This window comes from Nothobranchius furzeri, chromosome 5 (assembly GCF_043380555.1).
Source record: "Nothobranchius furzeri strain GRZ-AD chromosome 5, NfurGRZ-RIMD1, whole genome shotgun sequence".
NCBI lineage: Eukaryota > Metazoa > Chordata > Actinopteri > Cyprinodontiformes > Nothobranchiidae > Nothobranchius > Nothobranchius furzeri.
The window spans coordinates 70,791,602-70,815,066 of record NC_091745.1 but is presented as its reverse complement, the minus strand read 5'-3'; the positions used below and the strand labels follow the sequence as shown (position 1 = coordinate 70,815,066).

The 23,465-nt window shown below is 41.9% G+C and overlaps 1 protein-coding gene across 7 annotated transcripts in view; it reads right to left on the bottom strand.

Annotated features, from left to right (window-relative positions):
* map7d1a (MAP7 domain containing 1a) overlaps window positions 1-23,465 on the bottom strand; it is a 60,973-nt gene that overhangs the window by 9,931 nt on the left and 27,577 nt on the right. For 2 of the 7 annotated variants that reach the window (XM_015950069.3, XM_015950070.3), the window contains exons 3-14: window positions 20,397-20,465; window positions 19,969-19,989; window positions 16,646-16,809; window positions 13,580-13,688; window positions 6,046-6,150; window positions 5,112-5,234; window positions 4,877-5,016; window positions 4,599-4,729; window positions 3,891-4,123; window positions 2,305-2,578; window positions 2,026-2,206; window positions 1,465-1,569 (exon numbers count right to left, since the gene is read on the bottom strand). In XM_015950069.3, coding sequence (XP_015805555.3) covers window positions 1,465-1,569; window positions 2,026-2,206; window positions 2,305-2,578; window positions 3,891-4,123; window positions 4,599-4,729; window positions 4,877-5,016; window positions 5,112-5,234; window positions 6,046-6,150; window positions 13,580-13,688; window positions 16,646-16,809; window positions 19,969-19,989; window positions 20,397-20,465 — 1,655 coding nt within the window. The remainder of the gene's footprint in view (window positions 1-1,464; window positions 1,570-2,025; window positions 2,207-2,304; window positions 2,579-3,890; window positions 4,124-4,598; window positions 4,730-4,876; window positions 5,017-5,111; window positions 5,235-6,045; window positions 6,151-13,579; window positions 13,689-16,645; window positions 16,810-19,968; window positions 19,990-20,396; window positions 20,466-23,465) is intronic. The other 5 variants (XM_015950072.3, XM_015950073.3, XM_054741001.2 and 2 more) reach the window with 5 other exon arrangements.

Genomic DNA, 23,465 nt, shown 5'->3' with positions numbered 1-23,465 from the left:
TAGAGCAGAGCAGCCATGCTATAGACCGCTCTACTGGCTCATTTATGCCCTGACGTTTGTCACAAGATCCGGCCATCATCTGATGACTCGGTGAGACCAGGACTGCAGCTGCCACTCATAAAAAGAGAAGCATTTTTACATCCAAGTTTAATTCATGCAGGGATCGCACTCAGGACTTTGGTATCTAGTTTAGCAGTAAAACGTGCTTCCACTCCGCAGGACTTTCTGTTTGTTCGACAGGTTGCCCGGTCGAACCCTCGAGATACTTCAAACCACCTGTGAGCTTCATAAAGTCAGAGTGTCTGAAGCAGAGGATCTTTGTGGTAGGGAACATAACGTTCTGGCTGGCCAATTCCTGCGTCGTTGCCGGAGGAGCCAGGCCTGGCACAAGAAGATCCGATCCTTTCACACATGGTGAGGGAAAAACCAGAGGCTTCGCTGGCATACAGAGATCGGAGCCAACAACGGTGGAAGAATGACTCACATCCCAGTGAAGGAAAGCTGGAAGAATTAAATCCAGCTGCAACTTTTACTTTTGATGGATTCAGGGAGCAAAACTCTTTATATATATTTGCTCTAAAGTGACAATTAAAACGGAAACTATTCAGGAAAGTTACCAGTTACTCAAAATTAAAAGTTCTGGCTGTAATTCTGTCACATGTCCAATGATTTTAGCACATTAACATATTAATAACTGGGCTTATTTACATTTAGTACATTCTATTGATAAAAATACATTAGAGTTACAAATGCCGTCCCACAAGTATCATAAAACGTGTTCACAAATCCATTCAGATCAGACGGTAGCAGCTAGCTTGCCAGCATTAGCATTTAAAAATAGTCAAACACACACACACACACACACACACACACACACACCGAGACCCATTAAATCATGATGTGCAGACGCTCCATCCAGGATAAGCCAAAAGTGTCACTCATCTTGGTCTCGGGGACGGGTTTTGTTGTGTCAGAGACGAACTGCAGAGGAAATGTAGCCGAGAGTAAAACTCCAACTCTAACCACTCAGAGACGACGGGGTCAGAACAAAGATGGGATTTGTTGTCTTTGAGGTGCAATAACCGATTAGGTTTGGGTTTAAAAAAAAAACAATAAATATGTCAGAAAAGTACAAACAGTTGTTTAAAGTGTTGTTAGTGAGGTTTTCTAGGAGCTTTAGTTGTTTTCCATATGAAGTCATTTGTGGTTTATTTTTCCCTTTTTTGTGTCATCACCATTTTAGCTAATTTATATTACATGACATTTAATTTAATTATATAATATGTTTTAAAGAGAAAGAGGAAATGCACATAAAATGAATGCTTTTTGTTGCTTTCCCAGAAATCTTTGCATTTATTGATCTTGTTTGTTAAAACCCACAAATCTCCTTTTATGTTTTTAACGAGTGTTTTTAGAACCCAGCTGAAGGAACGCTGATGGGTAGAACAGATGTATGGGTTCTACCTTTTTCCTCTCCAGTCTCTCCTGCTCCTCCTTCTGGAAGTGTTTCTCCCTCTCCAGGCGCTGCTTCTCCGCCTCCTCCCGGGCTTTAGCCTCCGCTTCTTCTTTCTGAAAAACGCACATGGGCGAGAGTCCAACCACAACTTGAGAGCAGGCAGACGGAGGGAAAAAAGCTGCAGCCAAAACAACATGCATTCATTTATTTATTTATTTATTACGTAACAAGGGTGTGGTTGCTGTCGTCCATTATTGTTTATAGCCTCAAACGGGCGGTTTTCCTGTACCTGGGAACCAAAAAGGTCTATTTTTGTCTTTCACCTCGTCATGAGGACTTCTGATGGAAACAGCAGAATTCTGCTGGATCATGTTTAACCACAAACACCAATTCTATGAAAGACCACTAGGGGGCGGTAGAGCATTAAAACTCATGATGGACCCAGCTTGCAGCACTTCTGCAGACCACTTCCTGTCTGACTGACTGACTGAACTGTGAGTGAATAATTGTGGATGGATTTTTTCACTGAAGTGAAACTCCTCCTGCGTTGACGGATTTATTGAAGTTACCTGCTTCTGCAGACGAAGACTTTCCTCCTGTTCAGCTTTGGCTCTCTCCTGAGCCTCCCTCTCCTCCTGAAGCCGCTGCTCTTCGTCTCTCTTCTTCTGCTCCTCGGCCATGATTCGGGCCTCCTCCTCCCTGCGCCGCCTCTCCTCTGCCTCCCTCGCTATTCGCTCCTCTCTCAGAATCCTAAACCGGATCGGATCAAAGAGGATCTGATCAGTTTCCAGACTGTAGATGAGGATTTTTGGTGAGAACAAGTTGCTTCCACAGCATGCTGAACCGACCTCTCCTTCTCCTCTTGTTCGCGGCGCTCCTGCTCCTCCCTCTCCCTCTGCTCCCTGGCCTGTCTGCGTTTCTCTGCCAGTATGCGAGCAGCCTCCTCCGGGTCGTTGGTACCGGCCATGGGTTTGGCTGATGGAGAAGGTGACGGAGACGCTGCACGGGCGGTCGGAGTGGACAGCACAGGCTCGGACAGAGACGGAGCGGCATTGGCTGGGACTGGAACGCTGGAGACTGGAGCAGCGGAGGAAACTGCAATGGCTGGAGGTGCAGGAGAACCTGAGACAGAGGGGAAATCATTTTAACGATACATATGGAGCTTTATGTATAAGTAATTGCATTTATTTTCATTTTAAAATATTTCATTCAACCTTTTTTCTAAAAAAAATAGCCTGGGAATTCAGTAACTCCACAATTGAAGCTAATTAGCTTCCCTTCTGATTTCTCTGTGAGAAAAGAGAAGAAGCCACAACACCACATGTGGCTCAGCGAGCTTTTCTGATTAAACCAGATGGTACCATGTTTTCTGGACTATAAGTCGCACTTTTTTTTTCATAGTCTGGCCGGTCCTGCGACTTATATACCAAATTGTGTAGGCTATACCGCGCTGCTGCGGGCCGGCTACGGACCAGGAATGAGCTCCCCTGCCCCGCTGGGGAAAAAAAACGCACAGCCATCACCTGCTGGAGCCTGTTGCGCGCCGTTGCGCACTGAAGCCGGCCCAGGTTTTAGCTCCACTGTCCCGCCATCACCTGCTACAGCCTGTGGCGCGCTGCTGCGGGCCGGCTCTGACCCAGGAATGAGCTCACCTGTCCCACTGGGAGGGTTTCAAACACCGCCATCACATGCTGCAGCCTGTGACGCACTGCTGTGGGCCGCTTCGGACCAAGAATGAGCTCCCCTACCCCGCCATCACCTGCTGGAGACCGTTGTGCGCTGCTGCGGGCCGGCTCCGGTCCAGGTTTCAGCTCCTTTGCCCCGCTGCTGCAGCTTGTGTCGGGGTGCTGCGGGCGCTCTCCCCGCCCGCTGGGAGGGTTTGAAACACCACCATCCTCTGCTGCAGCCTGTGGCGCGCTGCTGCGCCCTGGTTGTTTATTCTGTTATTGTTACCGGTACTTGTCTTGCAATGTGAAACGCTTGGTCTCAGATTTAGTAAGAAAAATAATAAAATTTCCCCCCAAAATGCGACTTATATATGTTTTTTCTTCTTCATTATACATTTTATGGCTGGTGCGACTTATACTCCGGAAAATACGGTAATCGCTCCTCACTGCTTCTCGAAATAAATGCAGATTTTTCAGAGGACCAGACTCATTTTCCATCTGCTCCATAAAGCTGTTTAGACAGGAAGAGACATCAGTCTGACAAAGTAGGACAAAAATACAGTGACTAAACTCCCAGGAGGAAGCAGCACTACATCCAGATGTTTCAGATCTTATAGTTTAAAAAAATGTACAAAGAATTAACCAAAAATATAATTAGAACCACACAAATACAAAAAAAAAGCTCCTACATTAGAAAAAATATCTATTGGATCCTATAAAAGGCAGATAATTTGTTTTATTTTAACGCTACTCTTTTGCAGACTCACTCTTTCTCTCCTCTGGGGTGGCGGGCCTTCGAGGCTCCTTCACTCTCTCGAGGGGTGCGGGGGAGGCGGTCCGGGGGTCTATCCTAGCTGGAGTCCTGGCTCTTTTGGGTCGGGCCTTAGGAGTTGACGGGCTCCCGCGGGTTGATGGCGGTTTGGGGGAGGCGGCAGGACTGGGAGAGGTGGTTCTTCCTTTGGGCGTGGCCGGAGAAGCCCGCCGTTGTCTCGATAAAAGACTGGAAGGAGCGAAAAGAACGAGAGAAAACAGTGATAGTGATATAAAATCGTGTCACTTTAGAAACTGTTGGGTGTTTTTCTCAGTATTTAAAGCAGAGAAGGAAGAAATGGTAAATGGTAAATGGCCTGTATTTGATATAGCGCCTTCTAGAGTCCTGGAACCCCCCAAGGCGCTTTACAACACAATCAGTCATTCACCCATTCACACACACAGTCACACACTGGTGGGGATGAGCTACAATGTAGCCACAGCTGCCCTGGGGCGCACTGACAGAGGCGAGGCTGCCGAGCACTGGCGCCACCGGTCCCTCCGACCACCACCAGCAGGCAACGTGGGTTAAGTGTCTTGCCCAAAGACACAACGACAGCGACAGACTGAGCGGGTCTCGAACCTGCAACCTTCCGATTGCGAGGCGAGCACTTAACTCCTGTGCCACCGTCGCCCCAAATGTTTATTTATTTTTTCTTTTTTACCTTGGATCAGGTCGGTGTCTCATGCTGGGCAGAGACTGTCTCTTCTTCAGCACCTTCTCTTTAGTCATGGCACTTTTCTCCTTCTCGTTTTCCCGCTCTTTGTCTTTCTTTTCCTTCTTATTTTTATCCATCTGAAAATAAATATTTCTAATTATAATAAAGAAAAAAAAACAATAAGTGTCCAATGAGTCCACTTATTAGTCTCGCTGTTGCCCTCCATTAACCCTGGACGATCATAATGTTTGCTACTTTTCACATTAAAAGCCTGGTAGACGTACGGGTGCGGAGCTGCGTCTGCGCTGAGTGATGTCCGGCGTGCTGGACGTCACCCTCCAGCGGTCGGAGCAGCGGTGGTGGGGCTGGTGGGCACACAGGGTGAGGGGGCTGGCTGAAGCCGAACGAGGACAGAGAGCAGAGTCTGTACAGCAGAGTCAAACATTTAAAGCTGGAAAACATTTCTGTGTGCGTCTCGTTCAGTGTGCAGCATTCGTTTTAAGGTTACAGTCAACTTACGACCATCTTTGCCGTTGCTGAGGATGCTAGCAGCACTTCGGCTTCTGGCCAGGAAAGACAACGTTGGTGTCATCAGCCGGTCGACGATGCTGCTCTCCCACGGAGTCAGAGCAAGGCTGCGGGCTGCACGCGGACAAAAACACCCATTTTTTCATCTTAAATGAGTTTTAGACCGCATTTCTCACTGGTCACCCAACGCAACAGAGCATGTGAATAAAAGGACTTGCAACAAGAATAAAAGTCACTAACGTCTGAAAGTCACAAAGACCTGAAAGTTTAAAAATTTTCCAAACTGGGTCATAAAACGATTTATGTCTGCAGAACTGAGCGTATCATTTTGGGAAGCTGTTGTGTTGGGATAGAGAGAGAGAGAGAGAACAACAATAACCACATTTCTCTTCCAGAACATAACAAAAGAGCACCTTTTCAGAGAATGTTTAAGTAACATTAAAAAATGAAGAAAAGAAAATCACCCACAAAACGTATCAAGTTCCCTCAAAAATGTCTTTTTTTTTTTTTGCAGAGGTGCACACTGATCTGGGTGACCTTTATCCCTTTAAGATGTGCTTTCATCATGATGTGATGAGACAGAACACAGACGGACCAGCATGACTGTGCAAAAACACCAGGAGATAAATGTCAATCACCACACAATGAATCAACCAAAGGACAGTAAAAAGAGCCTCCTGTGACATCAACATGCAGGGAATTCAAACACAATCCCAACTCAAAATTTGGACAGAAAAAAAGATTAAAAAAAACTTCAGAAGGATGGAAATGGGTCATCTGTCAGCCACCAAACACAGGAGACTCAGACAAGGGAACAAAAGGGGAACTGAAAAACAAAATGATGGAAGTGGCTTGGAGGTGTTGGCGGTGGCTGAATGATGGACACATTAAAACGGGAGCGGTGGAGCTCCTGATGGGATCTTACTTCTGCTGGGGGAGTTCCAGAGTGTGGCCGAGGACTTGGAGAGTCGCTTGTTTATGACTGAGTCCACGTGTTTGGGCAGGTTGACCGCTGAAACTGAGCATCTGCCTGAAGAGCCAAGAGAGCGCCACATAGGGGTTCACACAGGTCACATGGCTGAGAGGAAGAACGCGTGACTTACATCCAGATGAAGGGAACGCCTCAGTTCAGAGGCAGCAGCGGTGATACGTGGCATCGAGGCTAATGTAATGGTGCCACGTTTCCACTGAATTCCACAGTTAAAAATCTGTTTAGCTTCAAAACGCATTTAACCCTCTGAAAGGCACCCACTGAGAATCCTGACAATGTAAAGGTTTGACTCTTGAATGTTATTTAAGGGCAATTTACAAATTTCTAGTTGGTTTTAGCATTTCTTCACTTGTTAAAATTGTACTATTTTGCTTCGTTTTGACTTTTTTTTTTTACTTGTTTCCCTTTTGTCAATTATCTGGTTTGGACAGCCAACTAAAACTAAAAGTTGAGTGAAGTCCCTGTTTCTAAACAATCGAGTCCGCTCTGAGCAACTGCTACATGGTACATGGCAAGTGAGGACGAGTCATACACAGTGAGCTGATAAGTGAATAATATCGAGTTATCCACTACACTCATTGCGGTAGTTTGTCTCCGACATTACAGGAAGTGTTGTTTTTTTATCGTCTTGCTGTTAGCTTGCTGTTATAATTCTGAACGACTTATTAAAGGAAGTAAAACGCTACATTTGACTCAACGTTCACTTGACACAGACATTTCACTGCAATATCAAGTTGTTGGTAATTGAAAATGTAGCTTGAGATATTTTTAGAGCCAATTATTTGCTTTTAATTCATCATTAGCATTGTTAGCTCAATGTTAGCCTCTAGTCTTCTTTACCCAATATCAGAATAAAACAAAAGGATACAGTTGCTTCTTAGGGGTGCAAGAAATAACTTCTGGGTCGCTCCTTTTACTGGCTTCCACTTTATTCCAAAAGGCTGTGGCTTTTTGTCAGCCAGCGCTGAATTACGAATGCTGGTGCAGCAGTGTCTGCCGTGCAGGCTCAAATAAAATTGGCTCTGGAACCAGGAAGTATGGAGGCGGGACAGACTGTAAACAACAACTACGTTCCATTTTAGCTTTTTTTTAAAGGAGAAAAACTAACAACACCCCAGCCAGCTGACAAGGAAATCTGTTTCAATTAATCTTCTGTCCATCATGATTGAGGCAGACTGTTATTTCACAGTAAAATTCTCACTTATTGCACCTTTAAAACATGCTCAATAAAGGGTTAATGCAACAATTCTTTGTAGTGGCTTATTAAGGTAAACTTGATCAACAACTTTATTAGGTAATGCTGTAAGTGTTCAAAAACACTAAGTGGTATAGAACAAGCCATTAAAATAGTGATATGCCAGTCATGAAGTGGAGAAGACAAACACAAACGCTTTAAAACTATGTTAACATCCAAAGAAGGGAGAGAGGTGTATTAAAAGACAAAACAAACCCATTTCATTGGCTACAGAAACTGGCTAACAGGATACATTTTTTATTCTTCCGTCCATTCATTTGTAATGGCTGCACATTTATCCTCAAATAGATGTAAATCAATGTATTATTCTCCTTCTGGCAGGAATCTATGTACAATAAAGCCCTTTAATGAATGAGACGGCGCATAAAAGTCTCTAGTTTGGTACTAAAATCCAGATGATGACACTAGATGGTCCTTTGACACAAACCTGAAGAACAGAATAAAAGCATTTTCTAAACTAAAATCCACGTCTCCCAACAACTTTCCTGCACCATATTTATATTTTTACTAAAAAGCTTTCATTGGCAGGAACAGCCGTCTGCTGAAGGAGCGACGTGGTCAATAACCTTCCTGGTAGAGATGATCACATGGTGCATAATGGAGTAGAGTGTAACGGAATGAAAAGACTGTTTTCCACCTAAAAGTCATTTTCCCCCTCTCCTCAGCAAGAAGTAATCTGCATGAGATATGACTGTAAGATAAGACTGTTTTCCTTTCCAGGGCAAGAGAAGAATGAAGACAAAGGACTCTTTCTTTTAATAAATCAAAGAACTCTATTTTTAACAAAGCTAATCAAACAAAGTGTTAATCAATAATAAAATGTGAACCAATTTGTGAAATGAAAATATTAATTACTTGATATTATAATTCTGCAGAATATAATTAATAATATAACTTTAAATGTTTCCACTAGAGACTGATCACACATAAGATTAAGCCACATCACACATTGCTTTTACTGATCCAATCAGAATCTGCCAGATCTGACGGAGGCGTGGTTTTGGTGATGCTTGGTAAATCTGTCATCTTTTCATTCGACCATAAACCGAAACATCCGAATTATAAAACTATACCCACGTCGTCTTTAACGCCAGTTCAAGCGTTCTAGAGAAGTTGTCGGAGTGGCCAATCCGTAACTTTCCTCTTCAGCCGAAAGAACCAACGACAAGCTGGATAAAATCTGTTGCTGTTCCAACTGCTGCAGCGGTTCCTTTCAGAATAAAAGCTGAACCATCACGACCCCTTTTGAGTCTTGCTAGATGCCAACAAAACTGTCGTGACCCGGAAGTATCTCAAGACTGGACTGGTCGGCGGCCGCGGCTGTTCTACAGGCTTCGGCTCCAGAAAGGTCCAAGCTGGACCTCGACACCTCTTGATCTAGACGGGGACTTCCGCCAAGGGTATGTAGACCGACAAAATGGCGTCTTATGTGTTTATGAATCTCCAAATCAAAGCTTAGCGCGAAGACATCACCTTCACTCCCATCAGAACTAATCGTTTCTCCGTATTTGCTGGTTCTGAACAACATTCCACACTACACCATTCTCCGTCTCAGTTCACCTTAGTTACACCATACATTTAGTGTTTAAAGTTATTCTAGTTTAGTTAGTGTGTTTAGTAATAAATCTTTAAACTTTTAAAACTTGACTCTCTTTCTTTTGTCTCTGAGTTAATATGAAGTGTTACATAATCCCTGCAATAAAAAGTTCCAATCTTCTGGTTTAAAGTACCCAAAGATCCATAAGATTGATTTCATATTTATTATGGAATCTCATGTCTTATGGTTCATTAAATAGATGTAAAATTAACCCTTTACAAGAGGAAAGTTCAGATTCATGGGCTCGACACACGGGAGGCGACATCACCTCTCCTCCATTCATATTCAATGAGACATGAGCGACAAAGCGATAATAGCGGGTCTCCCTCCTACTAAGCGAAACACAAAAAACGTGCGTGTGAAATTTTGCGCTTGTGCACGTGTCGTGCAAAGGCGACCCAGCGACGTGATCCCAGAAAGTTGAAATATTTTCTACTTTTCATCGCTGTCGCTCAAACGAGGACCATTCAACGGAGGTTTCATTCACTGACCAATGAGCGGACAGGATGCTCCGTACATCTCCGAGCAAACATGAAGGAGAAGTTGATTATTATTATTATGTTTTATAGTAAAATCAGAAGTAAGATTTCACATAACTCTAGCAGCACCTTGCAAAACATCATATCTACCACTTTATTAACTCTTAAATAACCTTAATTCCCTCCAACCTGACACAGCCAATCAAAACAAAACAGAAGTTTCGATTTCGCCATGGAACAGAACGCGTAGACTGCTTTGCCGCGGGTCGCCTCCCATGTGTCAGGTAATAAAAGCGACAGCGACGTATTTCGCTGATCGCGGTCGTTTGTCGCCTCCCGTGTGTTGAGCCCCTTAAGCTTGAACTTGGGAGGATTTGCTACAAATGCAACCCTCAGACGGCTCAATATCATTTTAACTAGGGATGACCCGTTCAGGTTTTTTTTTCCCTCGAGTCAGAGTCATTTGATTTTGAGAATCTGCTGATACCGAGTCCCGATCCTATGGAGCTAGGATTGGGACTATATTCAGCGTAACTTGTACCAAGTTTTGTAATTTCGAACATGTTTCATCACATGTAACTTTGGATTCGTAACTTGTAATTCTCAATTTGTACTTGTATTTCTTGTTTTGTAACAGGAAATTTTCATTTTGTACATGTATTTTTTATTTTGTAAAATCAAACTTATTTTGTACATTTACTACTCATTTTGTAACATCAAACATTCATTCAGAAACATGAAACTTTCGTTTTGTAACTAGCAGACTTCCAAATTGAAAAAAATCAAGGTACAAGTTTGAAATCAAAACTCTCAAAACACACATTTCATTCTACAGGTACAAACCTCAAATCCACAGTTACGGATCTTTTTGTCTCGATTCTAGCGTCAGTGGGAGGAACTTGGGTGGAACAGTTACAAAATAAAAAATAGTTGTACAAAATACAATGTTCCTGTTACAAAACAAGAAATACAAGTACAAATTGAGAATTACAAGTTAGAAAACTAAAGTTACAAGTTACGAATCCAAAGTTACATGTGATGAAACATGTTCGAAATTACAAAACTTGGTACAAGTTACGCTGAATATAGTCTAGAGCTGAAACGATTCCTCGAGTACCTCGAATAGTTCGAGTACAAAAAATCCTCGAGTCAAATTCTCTGCCTCGATGATTCGTTTAATTCATATTTAATTAATTCGTGGCTTTGCAATCGCCCGGGGTCATGTTTCACCCGGACCGAAATAAGTGACGCACATGCCCACTGGACTGAATGCACACGCGAGTAGCGAATATAACTTAACTTTCTCTTAACAACGTGGACCCCGGTGGAGTGCGAAAAAGACAGAAAAAGTCAAAGTTGTGGGACCATCTTTCACGTCGTAAGACGGAAAACGTAGTCCAGTATAAATACTGTAAAATGGATTTAGCCTACCACACCACCACATCGTCCGTGCTGCAGCACCTGTAAATGTCACTTCTGCAAGCGGACTCAGAGCCTCTACAAGATAATGCTATATATTCTGCGGACACTGCAACTTTTTCGTTTGTAGCACTCAGTTTCTGCTCACACCGTACATCTGGTAGCAACACGTCGGACTTAAAATGTGCTAAAAATAGCAGTTTTTACACAATATGTCGGACTTTCTATTGTGTTATTGATGTCTGTTGTCCCTCTGGGTTTCTGCAGGAGGACACGGGTATTTATGAGTGGCGGAGGAAAACGAAAGAAAGTAAATAAATGTTTTGTGATCAGTATAATTTGACAAAACCACAGCAAACATGCTTTTGGCAATCCTTGTTAGTGTGAGAAAAAAAAGTGTAGAAATTAAAACGGACGTGTGTTAATAGGGAAACAGCCGGCGAGCTGTTTGCGCCGTGAGCGGTTCTGGTTCTGTTTGGGCCGCAGCCGCTCGCAGCGTTATCCTCCTAGTTTTTGTCTGGCTTGCAGGCTAGCAGATTCTCACACGAGGGGAAAATCGGCTCAGGTTGTTTACTTATTTTTTGCACAGGCATTTGTTTACTGTGAAGTAAAGTTGAAGTGCTGAAGTTATGCAAACTAATTTTGAATAAAACTTGAAGAATAACTGGCAATTGCTTGCTCATTTTAAGAGGTATTTCATAATTATAACATGCTATTTGATATCAAATCACTTTTATTGTCACGTCACATGTGCAGGTACACTGGTACAGTACATGCGAGTGAAATTCTTGTGTGCGAGCTTCACAGCAACAGAGTTGTGCAAAAATACAGTAATGTAAAAACAAGTAAAATGTAAAAATGGCTAATCTAAGTATACAAATGAATAAAGTAAACAATAAGATAAGAGATATAAAATGTACAGAGGTTGGTATGTGCAAAACAGTGGCATTAATGTACAGTATGGAGCGTGTAATGTTGGAACTTGGTGGAGCTCGCGACGAGGCAGCCATACTCGGCGCCATCTTGGCTCATCAATATATGATATAATGGTTTACAAACACAAAAGGGTAATTTATTAGAGTACTCGATTAATCGAAAAACATATTCGATAGAGTACTCGATTACAAAAATATTCGATAGCTGCAGCCCTAATATAGTCCCAATCCTAGCTCCATACGATCCGATTCTTTCGATACGTAAAAACAAAGAAAGAAAAGGAAGAAACAGTTCCACAATGTTCCTTACTTTTTATTTAATTACCTTTTTATTTTAATTTTTAACAACAGATCACTTCTGTGAGGTAGCTTGAACAATCAAGTAATAAATAACATAAATTCTTCACTTTTGGACTTGATTGCAAATATAAAAAGTCTAATATAAAAACAGATAGCACTTCAACCTAAAATACCTGGCAGGGGTCTATCTTGCCTCGGCCCCCAAAAGGCTTAGATACGTCCCTGGGACGGAGTTTTGAAGATGATCTGAATTGTAACAACTATATAAATACTACATGCTGATAAATTATTGTTTTATACAGGTATAAACATTTAGTGAGATAAATCTACCTAGATTTTATTTTTTTAAGAACTTTTGTTTTCTTGGTTTTTATTTTCCGATCTTCCTGTCCTGTCTGTCTCTGATCTTCCTGCATCTCCCAGTCCTCCAGAAACACTCCTGCCTGCTTCCTTCGTATTCACCTCACAAGTAACTTTTTAACCAGCAGATCAAATTAATCTATTGACCGCAAAAAAAGCGGAGCGCATTCACACGTCATGCTCAAATACAGACAGAACTTACCAGAGAGAAAATGAACGGACACGAATGACTGTGTGTTAATTATACATTTTTTGGTGACGTCACTTCGAAACTTAGAAAATGTTACTGTGGCCGTGTGCAGAACGCAGCTGGAGTTCATGAATAATCAGCGGTCTGCCTGCTGCACTGCTCAAAAGAATCCCCGCTACACTGAGTCCATATAAATAATATAAAATAGGTAGAAACTGGATCTTTGTTGTGCTCCTTCTGGGTGTGTAAGTTAAGGACATCAGGGGAGCCTGACGACCTTTAAGGAGAACCAAGTTGCTCTCCTGTAATTTGAGCCCAGTATCCGAGTCCGGATCGGGGCTTGGATCGGGAAGTAAAGCCCGAGTCCAGGTCGAGTCTGAAGCCACGTGATCTGGGCCGATTTCCTAGCATGTGATGGGATCGGGACATCCCTAATTTTAACCCAATTACAAACGTGGCACAGACGTTTTAGATCGATGGGCTCAGAATAACGTTTATTAAAGCAAAGAAGAATAAAGCTTTGTTCCAAGCGGATGTGACCAATAAAAACCTCTAAACACGTTTTCACCTCGTCATTAGTTTAGTCCAGAGAGGCAGAAAAGCCCTGAAGGAATGTTCAATGTAAAATATTATAAGCTGAGCCAAACAACCGGCTGATTTAAGCAGCAAAAACTGAAATAATTTAGAAGTACAAGATGATCACTTTAGGCAGCTGTGCTTTTCTAATTTGTAATGAGACAAAACTCAAAAATACTCCTTGCAGTTTTGCATTTGGAAACATTTCTGCTTTTCAAGTAGCTTTTAGTTTTTTTTAAATACAATAATAGATGCATTACATACACGACGAGCCAGTGAAGAGAATTAAATACCACACAAAACCTGTAAAAGTACTTTTGTGATGATCTTTATCCGGTTAAAGACAACATGACTCACCTTTCTGGCTGGAGCTGTGGTTTAGCGCACCGGCCAGTGATGATCTCTGCTGCCGGATTTCTGCCCACGTTTTCTTAGTTGACCTGTGTATGGCTGCCTCGTAGCGCTCCTGCCAAGCACACGAACAGATCTTTTACAGATTCTGCAGCCAATACGCAGGAATATGGAGGATGCCATTTATTTGAATACGATGGAATAAAGTGGCTCAAGTGTCCCCGAGTAAAACCAAATCCCTCCATCTGCAGCTGGCCCAGTTCATCGCAGTAAAGATGGGGGATTATTAGGGAGCCTGCCTATGAAATACAAGGGAAGAAAGTACTTTCAGCCTCTATTTTACTTCACCAGAGAAAACAGTCTTTTTATAGCTTTACCATTCTTCTGCATACATTAACGGAGGCGTGTAGCCACATGTGACATCAAAACGACTGGCTCAGTCGTGGGAAGTGTGGTATTACTTTTCTTAGCGCTTCTAGTTACCATGGAGGTGTTATCAAAAAAAAAACTACAAAAGTGAGCTTTCTCATTGGAAAACATGGAGAAATTGAATGGATTTTTTATGACCCTTTTAGGCCCTGTCCACACGTAGCCGGGGATCTGCCAAAACGTAGATATTTTTCTATGTTTTGGCCTGTCATCCACACAAAAACTGAGTTTTTTCACACGAAAACGTATCTTTTTAAAAACTCCGGCCAAAGTGAAGATCTGCGTTTTCTCCGTTTTGGGTGTATGCGTGTGGACGGACAAAACCGGAGTTTTAAGGTCCGCAACGTCACTTTCCACGACAAAAAAATGCTGACATCACGTGTGTGACCTGTGTTTACACTAGCCGACAGCATGGATGCCCTCAGAGCTGCGCTCGCTTTATCAATTGTCCAAGCGCTTTTTGCTTGTTTGTTTTTGCAAGCGGAATTACTGCTCCTTGCGGAAGACCACAGACGAAGAACGAGGTTAAGAACGGGGGAAGTACTGCCGCCTACAGGTCTGGCATGTCCTTAACAACGTATTTATCCGGGTACGTGTGGACAGTTTTTTTTAAAACGAGGTGGTGTGGATGCAAGTTTTTGGAGGGGCGGATATTCGTTTTTAAAGAAACCCGGCTACGTGTGGACTAGGCCTTAGTCTTTGAGGGCGTAATGTATAAAAGCCATTTGGCCTAGAGATGTCATTCAGTTTAAATAAGTCACAATTGAGGGGGTTATAACATAATAAAGAAGGTTTTTCAAGGCAAACTTCCTTCAACTAAACAAAGACGAGACTGAAGTTATTGTCTTTGGCAACAAGAGGGATAGAATAGATGTTATTGGTCAGCTAGACTCCAGGGGAATAAAGACAAAAACCCAGGTTAGAAATCTTGGTGTTATTATTGACTCAGACCTGAGCTTCTCTGGACACATTAAGGCTAAAACTAAATCAGCGTTTTATCACCTTCATCAAATACCAAGAGTCAGAGGTCTCATGTCCAGACCAGACTCAGAGAAACTTATTCATGCTTTTATTTCTAGTCGACTGGATTACTGCAATGGTCTCCTAACTGGTCTTTCCCAAAAAGTTGTGAAGCAACTGCAGCTTGTTCAGAATGCTGCTGCTAGAGTCTTAACAAGAACTAAGAGAACGGAGCACATCACTACTGTTCTTAGATCTCTACACTGGTTACAGTAGACTACAGAACAGATTTCAAAGTGCTACTACTAGTATATAAATCACTCAATGGGATGGGACCAAAATACATGTCAGATCTCATTCCTGTATATACGCCCAATAGGGCTCTGAGAGCCCTTGGAAACAATCAGCTGGTAGAACCTCGGGTCAGAACAAAACAAGGTGGAGATGCTTTTAGTTACTATGCTGCTCACGTATGGAATCAGCCTCCCCTTGACCTCAGAACTGTCCCAACTCTAATGTTGTTTAAATAAAAACTAAAAACCCTAATGTACTCATCAGCCTTTAAATGAATTGTTTCTTATGCTGCGTCGTCTCCACTGTAATCTTTGATGTAACTTTGTCTTTTCCTTTAGCTTTAAACTGTAATTCCATTTGCGTGTGTTTTAATTTGTGTTTTTATGTGTTTTCATATCATGTCCTGTTAATTGTAAAGCACACTGAATTGCCTCTAACCCCGGGTTTCCACGGGAGCCGTCAGCAGCACGTTACTGCAGCAGCACGTCTTGCTCGCGTAAGCTGCTGCTTGGCCCTTCCCACGAGACGCGAAGCAGCAGGGGAGCAGCTGTCACCGACCGAGCACGAAGTCACTCGTGTGACTTCGGCAGTAAACACAACAACAAGCAGGAGAAAACGACAACATGGTTTGTGTTTTATGTTCTGTCCGTTTTATAATCGCCAATACGGACCTGAAAAACAAAGGAGACCGCTAGCTGTGTGATAACTTCTCACGGGGCCGCACAGTTAGTAACAGTTTTTAAAAGTAAAGCAACCGGAACGCAGTACATTCTTTATTCTGAAAATCTCGGGAGCTTCTCTCCATTTCCGCGTCCGATTTCCTGTCTTTCCTTCCCCAAAAATGTCGAACTTGACCCGTTTCAGAGGCGTCACGTGTAGAAAATAGAACCGGCGCGTAAAGGCCGCGACATGCTGCTCCTGAGACGCGGCCAACTCGTGCTGCTGACGGCTGCTGACGGCTCCAGTGGAAAAGGTTCTGTTGACCACAGCGGTTCCTATCAGCAGCTATGACGTGCTGCTGCAGTAACGTGCTGCTGACGGCTCCCGTGGAAAGCCGGGGTAAGTGTGCTCTATAAAGAAAGCTGCCTTGGCTTTTTGACATCTCGTACAGTTTTTTTTTGTTTGTTTGTTTGTTTTTATCAAGTTTTAGTTTTGAGACATTTCAGACAAAGTTCACAGAATTTAAATTGGAGAAAAAAAGGACAGCTTCGCCTCCTTTGTTGGGAAAACTGCAGGTCACATCAAAATGAAAGTTGCGCTGCTGACAAAAACCACTAATTTCATGCCCCATCCAAACTATCAGTGGGAATTTTCTAGTTGAAACTACTGAAGCATTAGATAAAAGGTACGACTTTGACCATAAGCGGTTGTTTTCTTATGTAAACCTACTTTGTTCTTCTCAAGTTTCTGTTTTTGCCTTTCCTCCAAAGCTGCTCGGCGTTTTTCTGCCTTTATCCGCTGCTCCTCCAGCTTCCTGCGGCGTTCTTCTAGCTGCTGCTCCCTCAGCTGCCGGGCCTTCTCCTCCTTCTCCAGCCACTGGGTCTTTTTGGCCGCTAAGAACAGAGACAAAATAATTTTGTTTTATAAATACAAATCAACACTAGGCAGTGGAATGTCCCGTTTGAATATCAGTTTGGGATCTTATTTGAGTTCAAGTGCCAAAATATTAAAAGCTGAAACATAAAAAAGGTTTACTGGCTTTTAGAAAAATCATGTTTGAAGTGTTATGAAAATGCTGATTTAGAAAATTACTACATTTTAAAATGTTGCTCCTTGCATATGACAACATTTTTATAGCTTACTTCATATTTTAATATATGAAAGAATTAGAGCCACCGACAATTTCAAAACACCAGCCCGGCTACATGAAATATTTGTAGCATCCATCCAGCAACAAAAAGGGAGTTTCTCTTGTGAATTTATGATGCCCTTTTAACAAGACAGAGACATATTTAGAGATCTGATTATGTAGAAGTATTCAACCTTTACCGTAAACACTAGAAACACGACTGTTTGATAAAACCAGGAAGTCTTTTTAAGCTGATACTGTAAACACAGACTTTAGCAGGAGGTTCTCTTTAATGCCAGTCTGACGAGAGTATTAGGTAAGACCCACGCCATCTGGCGTGCCCCAGTGATCACCCAATTAGACTGATCCTCAGTTTCATCTGTGTCAAACAGATCTGGATTCACTCAGCTGGATTAGAAACCACACACACAAGATGTTACTGCTGGTAAAATGACTACTAGATAAAAACAGATCCACACTGTGAGAGGTGGCCTACGTAGGAGATCTATGAACATGTCATCAGCTCCACAGATGAACTAGAGACATCCCGATCACATTTTACTCCTGATTCATTTGATTTTGAGTATCTGCCGTAGGGATGGGTACCGAATTCGGTACTTTTTAAGGTACCGACTGAATTCCATAGTACCGACTGAGCACCGATTCACTTCATTTGAAACGGTGCCTCGTTTCGGTACCCGTCCTTCACAACGAGAACTTGCCTAGACAGCTGCGCATGCGCAAGAGCGTTGTCATCGCTCGCTGCGAGTGAGTTGTAAACAGAGCAGCATGGTAGAAAGAACGCACGCTAAAGCTTGGGTCCACTTCACTAAATGTGATGGGTAACTGGGTGATGATGAAACCAGCGATAACGATCTAAGTGAGACATCCTCATCTTAATCTGCTCCGGTAGGTAAATAAAATGTTTAAGATAACGTTAGCTTGATTTGTTAGCTTCCGTTTCACCAATAGTGCGTTCGCTTTCTCCTCAGAACTCCGAATTTCCGACTAGAAGAACATCAACGCGCTTTTAAGTTTGGCTTCACTTTACTAAATGCGACGGGTGATTGGATGAAGATGAAACCAGTGACAACGATCTAAGTGTGAGGCATCATCGTTTTAATCTGCTCCAGCAGTTAAATAAACTGTTTAAGATAACGTTAGCTTGATATGTTAGCTTCCTATGCCACCATTGTTATCAGCTAATGGTGTGTTCGCTTTCTCCTCGGAAATTCTAACTTCCCAGTAGGAAAAATCAATTGAAAAAGGACGGTAAAAGGAATGAAGATACACAGTAAATTTAGTTCACAGTAAAGATGTTTGCTTCAGTTTAATTATCATCTTATAAAACTACAAGGACGATGTTAAAATACAAACAGTTGTATGTTATTTATCCTGATATTTATCAAATATGGTTATATATTGAGAAAAATATATATTTAATTATAAAAGAGAATTAAAAATTTTAAACACTCAAAAGTATCGAAAATTGGTACCGTTAAGTACCGGTATCGATTCGTAGGTACCGGGAATTAGTACCGGATCGATTCAAATGTCAAAGGTACCCATCCCTAACACCGAGTCCCGTTTCAGTACTTTTCAGCTAAACTTTTTCTGTCCAAGTTTTAGTCCGAGTTGCTGCAGTGAATAGGAAATATTAGTAGCAAACTGGGACCAATAGACACAGAAGAGTCTGTATATTTTAGCGACGTCTGAAGGGAAAAGCCAAAAGATTGCTTTGAAGGTGGTGAATCACCACATTAAACGTCCAGTTTGCACACATTATAGGTGTCTGTTACACTCCATTTGATGTTCGGTTTTAAATACCACGTTAGCTCTGCCTTAGCCTGCTTGCTAATAGCTGCATGTTGGTGTCTGAACCCTGTCTGCCATAAACTGAGTGGCGTTCAGGTGTTGTCCAAGAAACAAGTAAAAAGGACACAAACAAATGAATGAATATGGGCATAGAGGAACTTGAATTAAAACTCCATTTTTATTCCTTTTGAAAATCTATCTCAGGATGAATTTAGAAAGTCATGTTTGTTGTTTTAAAAGGTTAATTCCAATCTGTTCCACCCAATTCCAGTCCTTTTAAAATCCTATGATTGGGCCTGATTTCCAATTACGTCATTGGATCGGTGATCCCCAGTGACAAATCGTAGTTTTTTTTTTTTTGTATATTTTCTTTTTAGCAACATATTCATTTATACAATTTCACAGCAAAACTAAATCTAGCTGTACATGTCCTCAAAAACCTCCAGCTTCTCACTAAAGACGGCAATCAGCCGGTCTGAGGTTTGTGCTTCCAGCTTATCTTTTAGAGCTTTGTGGTCTACAGCTGGAACAATGAAAAGTTCACATTCAGGTCAGACTTCAAGTTTGTTTCATAGTTTTTTCTACAGCTTGAGCATCAACAAACACCTGCAAAAGATGGTTAAATGATAAGTTGGCGACATGATTACTCATAACAAAAGGAAGATGTTCGTAGAGATAAAATGCAAAAATTAGATGAATTTGGCATTAAGAGATAAAAGAAACCCACATTCATTAGAAGAAAAGAGAAGAACAGACTGAAATGAATGGAATAGTCTTAGGGCTGGGCAAAAGTCACCAACACTGTGTGCATGCTTAAATAAATATTACATAAAAAGTTTAAAAAACACATCCTACAAAAAAATTTCTTTTTTTTAAATCTACATTTTGTTTTAGGACAGATATAGCACCTGTGGTTTCTTGCTTCACTTTTTATTATCCCATTTTGAACAATAACAATGTAATGACGAAGGTCTTGGTGCGTTACCCAGCTCTAGGCAATACTGCTCAACTTGATTAAGTGAAGACGTTCACAATAAAATGAGTGATTAAAAAAAAAAAAGAGGGTTCATCACCACCACCACCACGTAGACATGGGTGAGTGGCTTACCTTGCAGTTTGCTGAGCTCATCTGCAGGAGGAAAACATGAGAGAAGACAGAGGCAAACGTCAATCATGCAGAGCAGTGCACGACAGGCGTGGAGCCGGGCGATAAGTAGCAGCTGTGTGTTCAACCAAATGTTTAAAAAGTAACGGTGTGTTTTAAAAAGCTGCTGCAAATTAAAAAGTTAGTTTTACAACTCAGTGTTGCTGCATTTAACAGAAATTTAACAACAATTAGTGACAGTTAAATGGTATTTTGCAGCTTGCAGAATCATGCAGAAAATTGTAGGAAAGTTTTTCCTAATTGTCTGTGAAACTCATGCATGGTGTTTGCAGCCCAGTGTTAACACAAGAAATAACATCTCCCACCCCAACACCAGGGGGAGCTCTTCTTCTGGTTTATTGTGCATGGCTACCACATTTGTTTCCACTCACCCAGATATTTTGCCTTTTCCTCCCGGCGTTCCTTTGCAAGCTTCTGCCTCTCCTCCGACTTTGTGACGTCTGAGAAGAGAATGAATCATGAGTGAAGGGTAGAAACTTGTGTCGTGGAATTCTGGGAATTTGTGCAGAAAACATTTTTAACTAGTTACAGCTTCTGTAGTGCATCCTGTTTGAGCACAACAGATGCAAATTTTCCTTAAATGCAATTTAAGTCATGTACAGAAAACATGACTGAGCAAACAATGTCTTTTACCGTTCAGTTTTCCAAAGGCTTTAACTTGAAATGCTTGCACAAGAAAACATGCCACAGGACAGTAAACTGGCAATAATCCAACATCAGTCCTCAATCTAAGATAGGGAAAAATTAAACTAAAGAATCCAAAAGCCAAACCCCTTTCCCACAAAGGCTGCAGCAAAAGCCAAACACCAGATCTCTGACACTACCTTGATGTGGGTCTATGTTTGACTTAAATATTTCACCTCTGTAGGGAAACACGTTATGAGGTCTCACTGGTCTCACACACACATTCCTACCAAATACCACAGAGGGAGTGAAAAAAGGAGCAGCAGCAGCGGATACCAACACCATTTCAAGAATTTAAACCAGATCTAGCATAGAAACAAGTTGACTCCAAATTGTTTCTCTAATAAAATTAATTGAACCACTCTACTTCCAATTTGGAAGAAATACCTACAATAAAGCAAAGAAATTTAAACGTATCCACAAAACGCCTGAATAATTTCAATCACTGGTTTGACAAAAAAAAAAACAGGAAGATATTCTGCCCAGATTTAATACAGGAACCGTGCCATCCCTCAACGAGAAGTTTTGGATTCATTTACCTCGAAGCCAGAGTCCTTACTGTGCATCAAGACCCTCAAGATTTCAGTAACACTTCTCACTTCTACTGGTTGAAAGCAGAATTACAACTGTAGTAAACAACCTAGCCACAGCAGGATGATGTTGCACTAGCAACGCTAACATGATCCAATTGATACCAAAAAAGTCAAGGATTAAAACGATCCCCCATTTTTGACAAAAAATATGACTTAGTACAGTAACAACAAAGCCAGGTCACTATCAGTCCCTGATTTAGTAGCCTCCTTTGAACTAGTGTAGTTCGTGTTGATGTTCACTCTAGTTTTAGCTCTTTGCTTCACCTCCAGAGACATTACTCACTTACTTTTACTTCCAAGCTCCGCCATGATGCAAACAAAGAAAAATCTAAATTCTTCTTCTTGTGCTTTTTATTGATGGTTGGCAAACTGAAAAAGTTAACTGCTAGCCTTTATATTAGCTACCAGGGGTCTCATTAATCAAACGTTGCGTAGAATCCTTACTAAAACCGTACTTGAGCTCAGCGAAAAAAATATACTTACGCCAAGTAGGTTTGTGATCTATCAAACATGGAGTATGCACAGCTGCACGCAATCGCCGCTTCATAAATCAGAGACGAACGAGAAAGGTTCTCAGCTGCTTTTTAGTCACATCCCGCCCTCAACATGTCCACTTACTGCCATAAATGGTCAATGCAAAGTGCCTTGTGGATCTCATGCATATACATAAGCCGGCTTGTTGCAGCATTTCGGTCGCGACCGCAGATCAAGGAAGCGCTATTTCACAAGCAGAAATTGAGGTACTTGTGGGTGAGGTGGAGAAAAAAAAAGAAGAGCATTTGCAAAACAAATAAGAGAAAATCCACGGAGTGGCACAGCATTGCTGAAGCCCCCAGTGCTGAGTTCTTCAGAGAGATCTGTGGCGGATATTAAAAAATGGTCCTATCAGGATTCGATCCCCAGACTCCCAGGTGAAAGTCACATGCCCTAACCAGTCAACCAAACAGAGATCTCCCTTGACCAAACAGCCAGTGCGCATGATCAATCGGGTCACAGAGACAGGACGCTCACACTGTCACAGACGCAGTACATTTTGTCTCAATCTGCCCCCCTGCTGACATTCAGCATTCCGTATTCTGCGCTTCAGGCTGTGTGTGTGTGTGTGTGTGTGTGTGTGTGTGTGTGTGTGTGGGGGGGGGGGGGGGGGGGGGGGGGGGGGGTCTTGTTCTGTGTGAAAACGAAGCGGTACAAGTGATAATGCTGCAGGATTTCATAATTTTATCCTTCTCAGCAGCAGCACTGCAGGTGCTCTCCATGTCCAAAATGTGTGTAAGCCAGGTCCTTAGTCAACTTAAAAGTTGTGCACATTTTTCCGCTAAGTTTTCTTTCATAAATCCCAAAGTTTGCATGGAAAGTTTCTTATGCAGTTTTCCGTGCCCGTTTTGTGCGTAAGCAAGCTTGATAAATGAGGTCCCAGTACTGTAAAGATCGATTGTTTTAAAGCAGGTAGGGATCTCTCACTAGTGTTCCTACCTGAATCAAAAAAATGTTGAGCGCAGTTTCTGGTCAGCAGAGGGCTACAGAGTGCTGTCTGATGTGTAGTTGCTCAGGTTTCTGGCTAAAGAACCACTGAAACCAGTTTGAAAGCAATAGCTAAACATGTTAAATACTCTTTAGTGTTGCAACTGTGCAACAGAACTTCTTATTTCACTAACAATAAAGTAATCAATCAAAGTCAGTTAAATTAAATAAATTATTCAATATTTCTTTAAGAGGTCCCTCACTGAGTAGTATTTTTAACTCATCATTTTTGAAAATGATCGGTCAGTCTTAGATTTTCATTCAGGCTGAACATGAAAATAGTCTCCTACACTTATCTCCTGCATTAGTTTCTGATAGAAAATAGACTGTGAAACACTAGGATTTGAAATTCTTGACAGATCTACATCACACCATCACTTAACATTAGTGGACTCACCCATCTTGACTCGCGACAGGGATCACATTTGTTGGTTTAGCATCCAGGAAACAGCAGAGAGCGCCTTGGCTAGCACAAGCTAGCCATTAGCATTAGCAACTCCACAACAATCAGAGGCGAGATGTCCAAATATCAGGAAATAAGACTCCAAAACCATCTGAAGCTACATTCTCCTCTGGCTGAATTACCGTGCAGTAACAAGCTCACCGAAGCCCGCCCCCAGAGAACGAGTTACAAAGCATTTA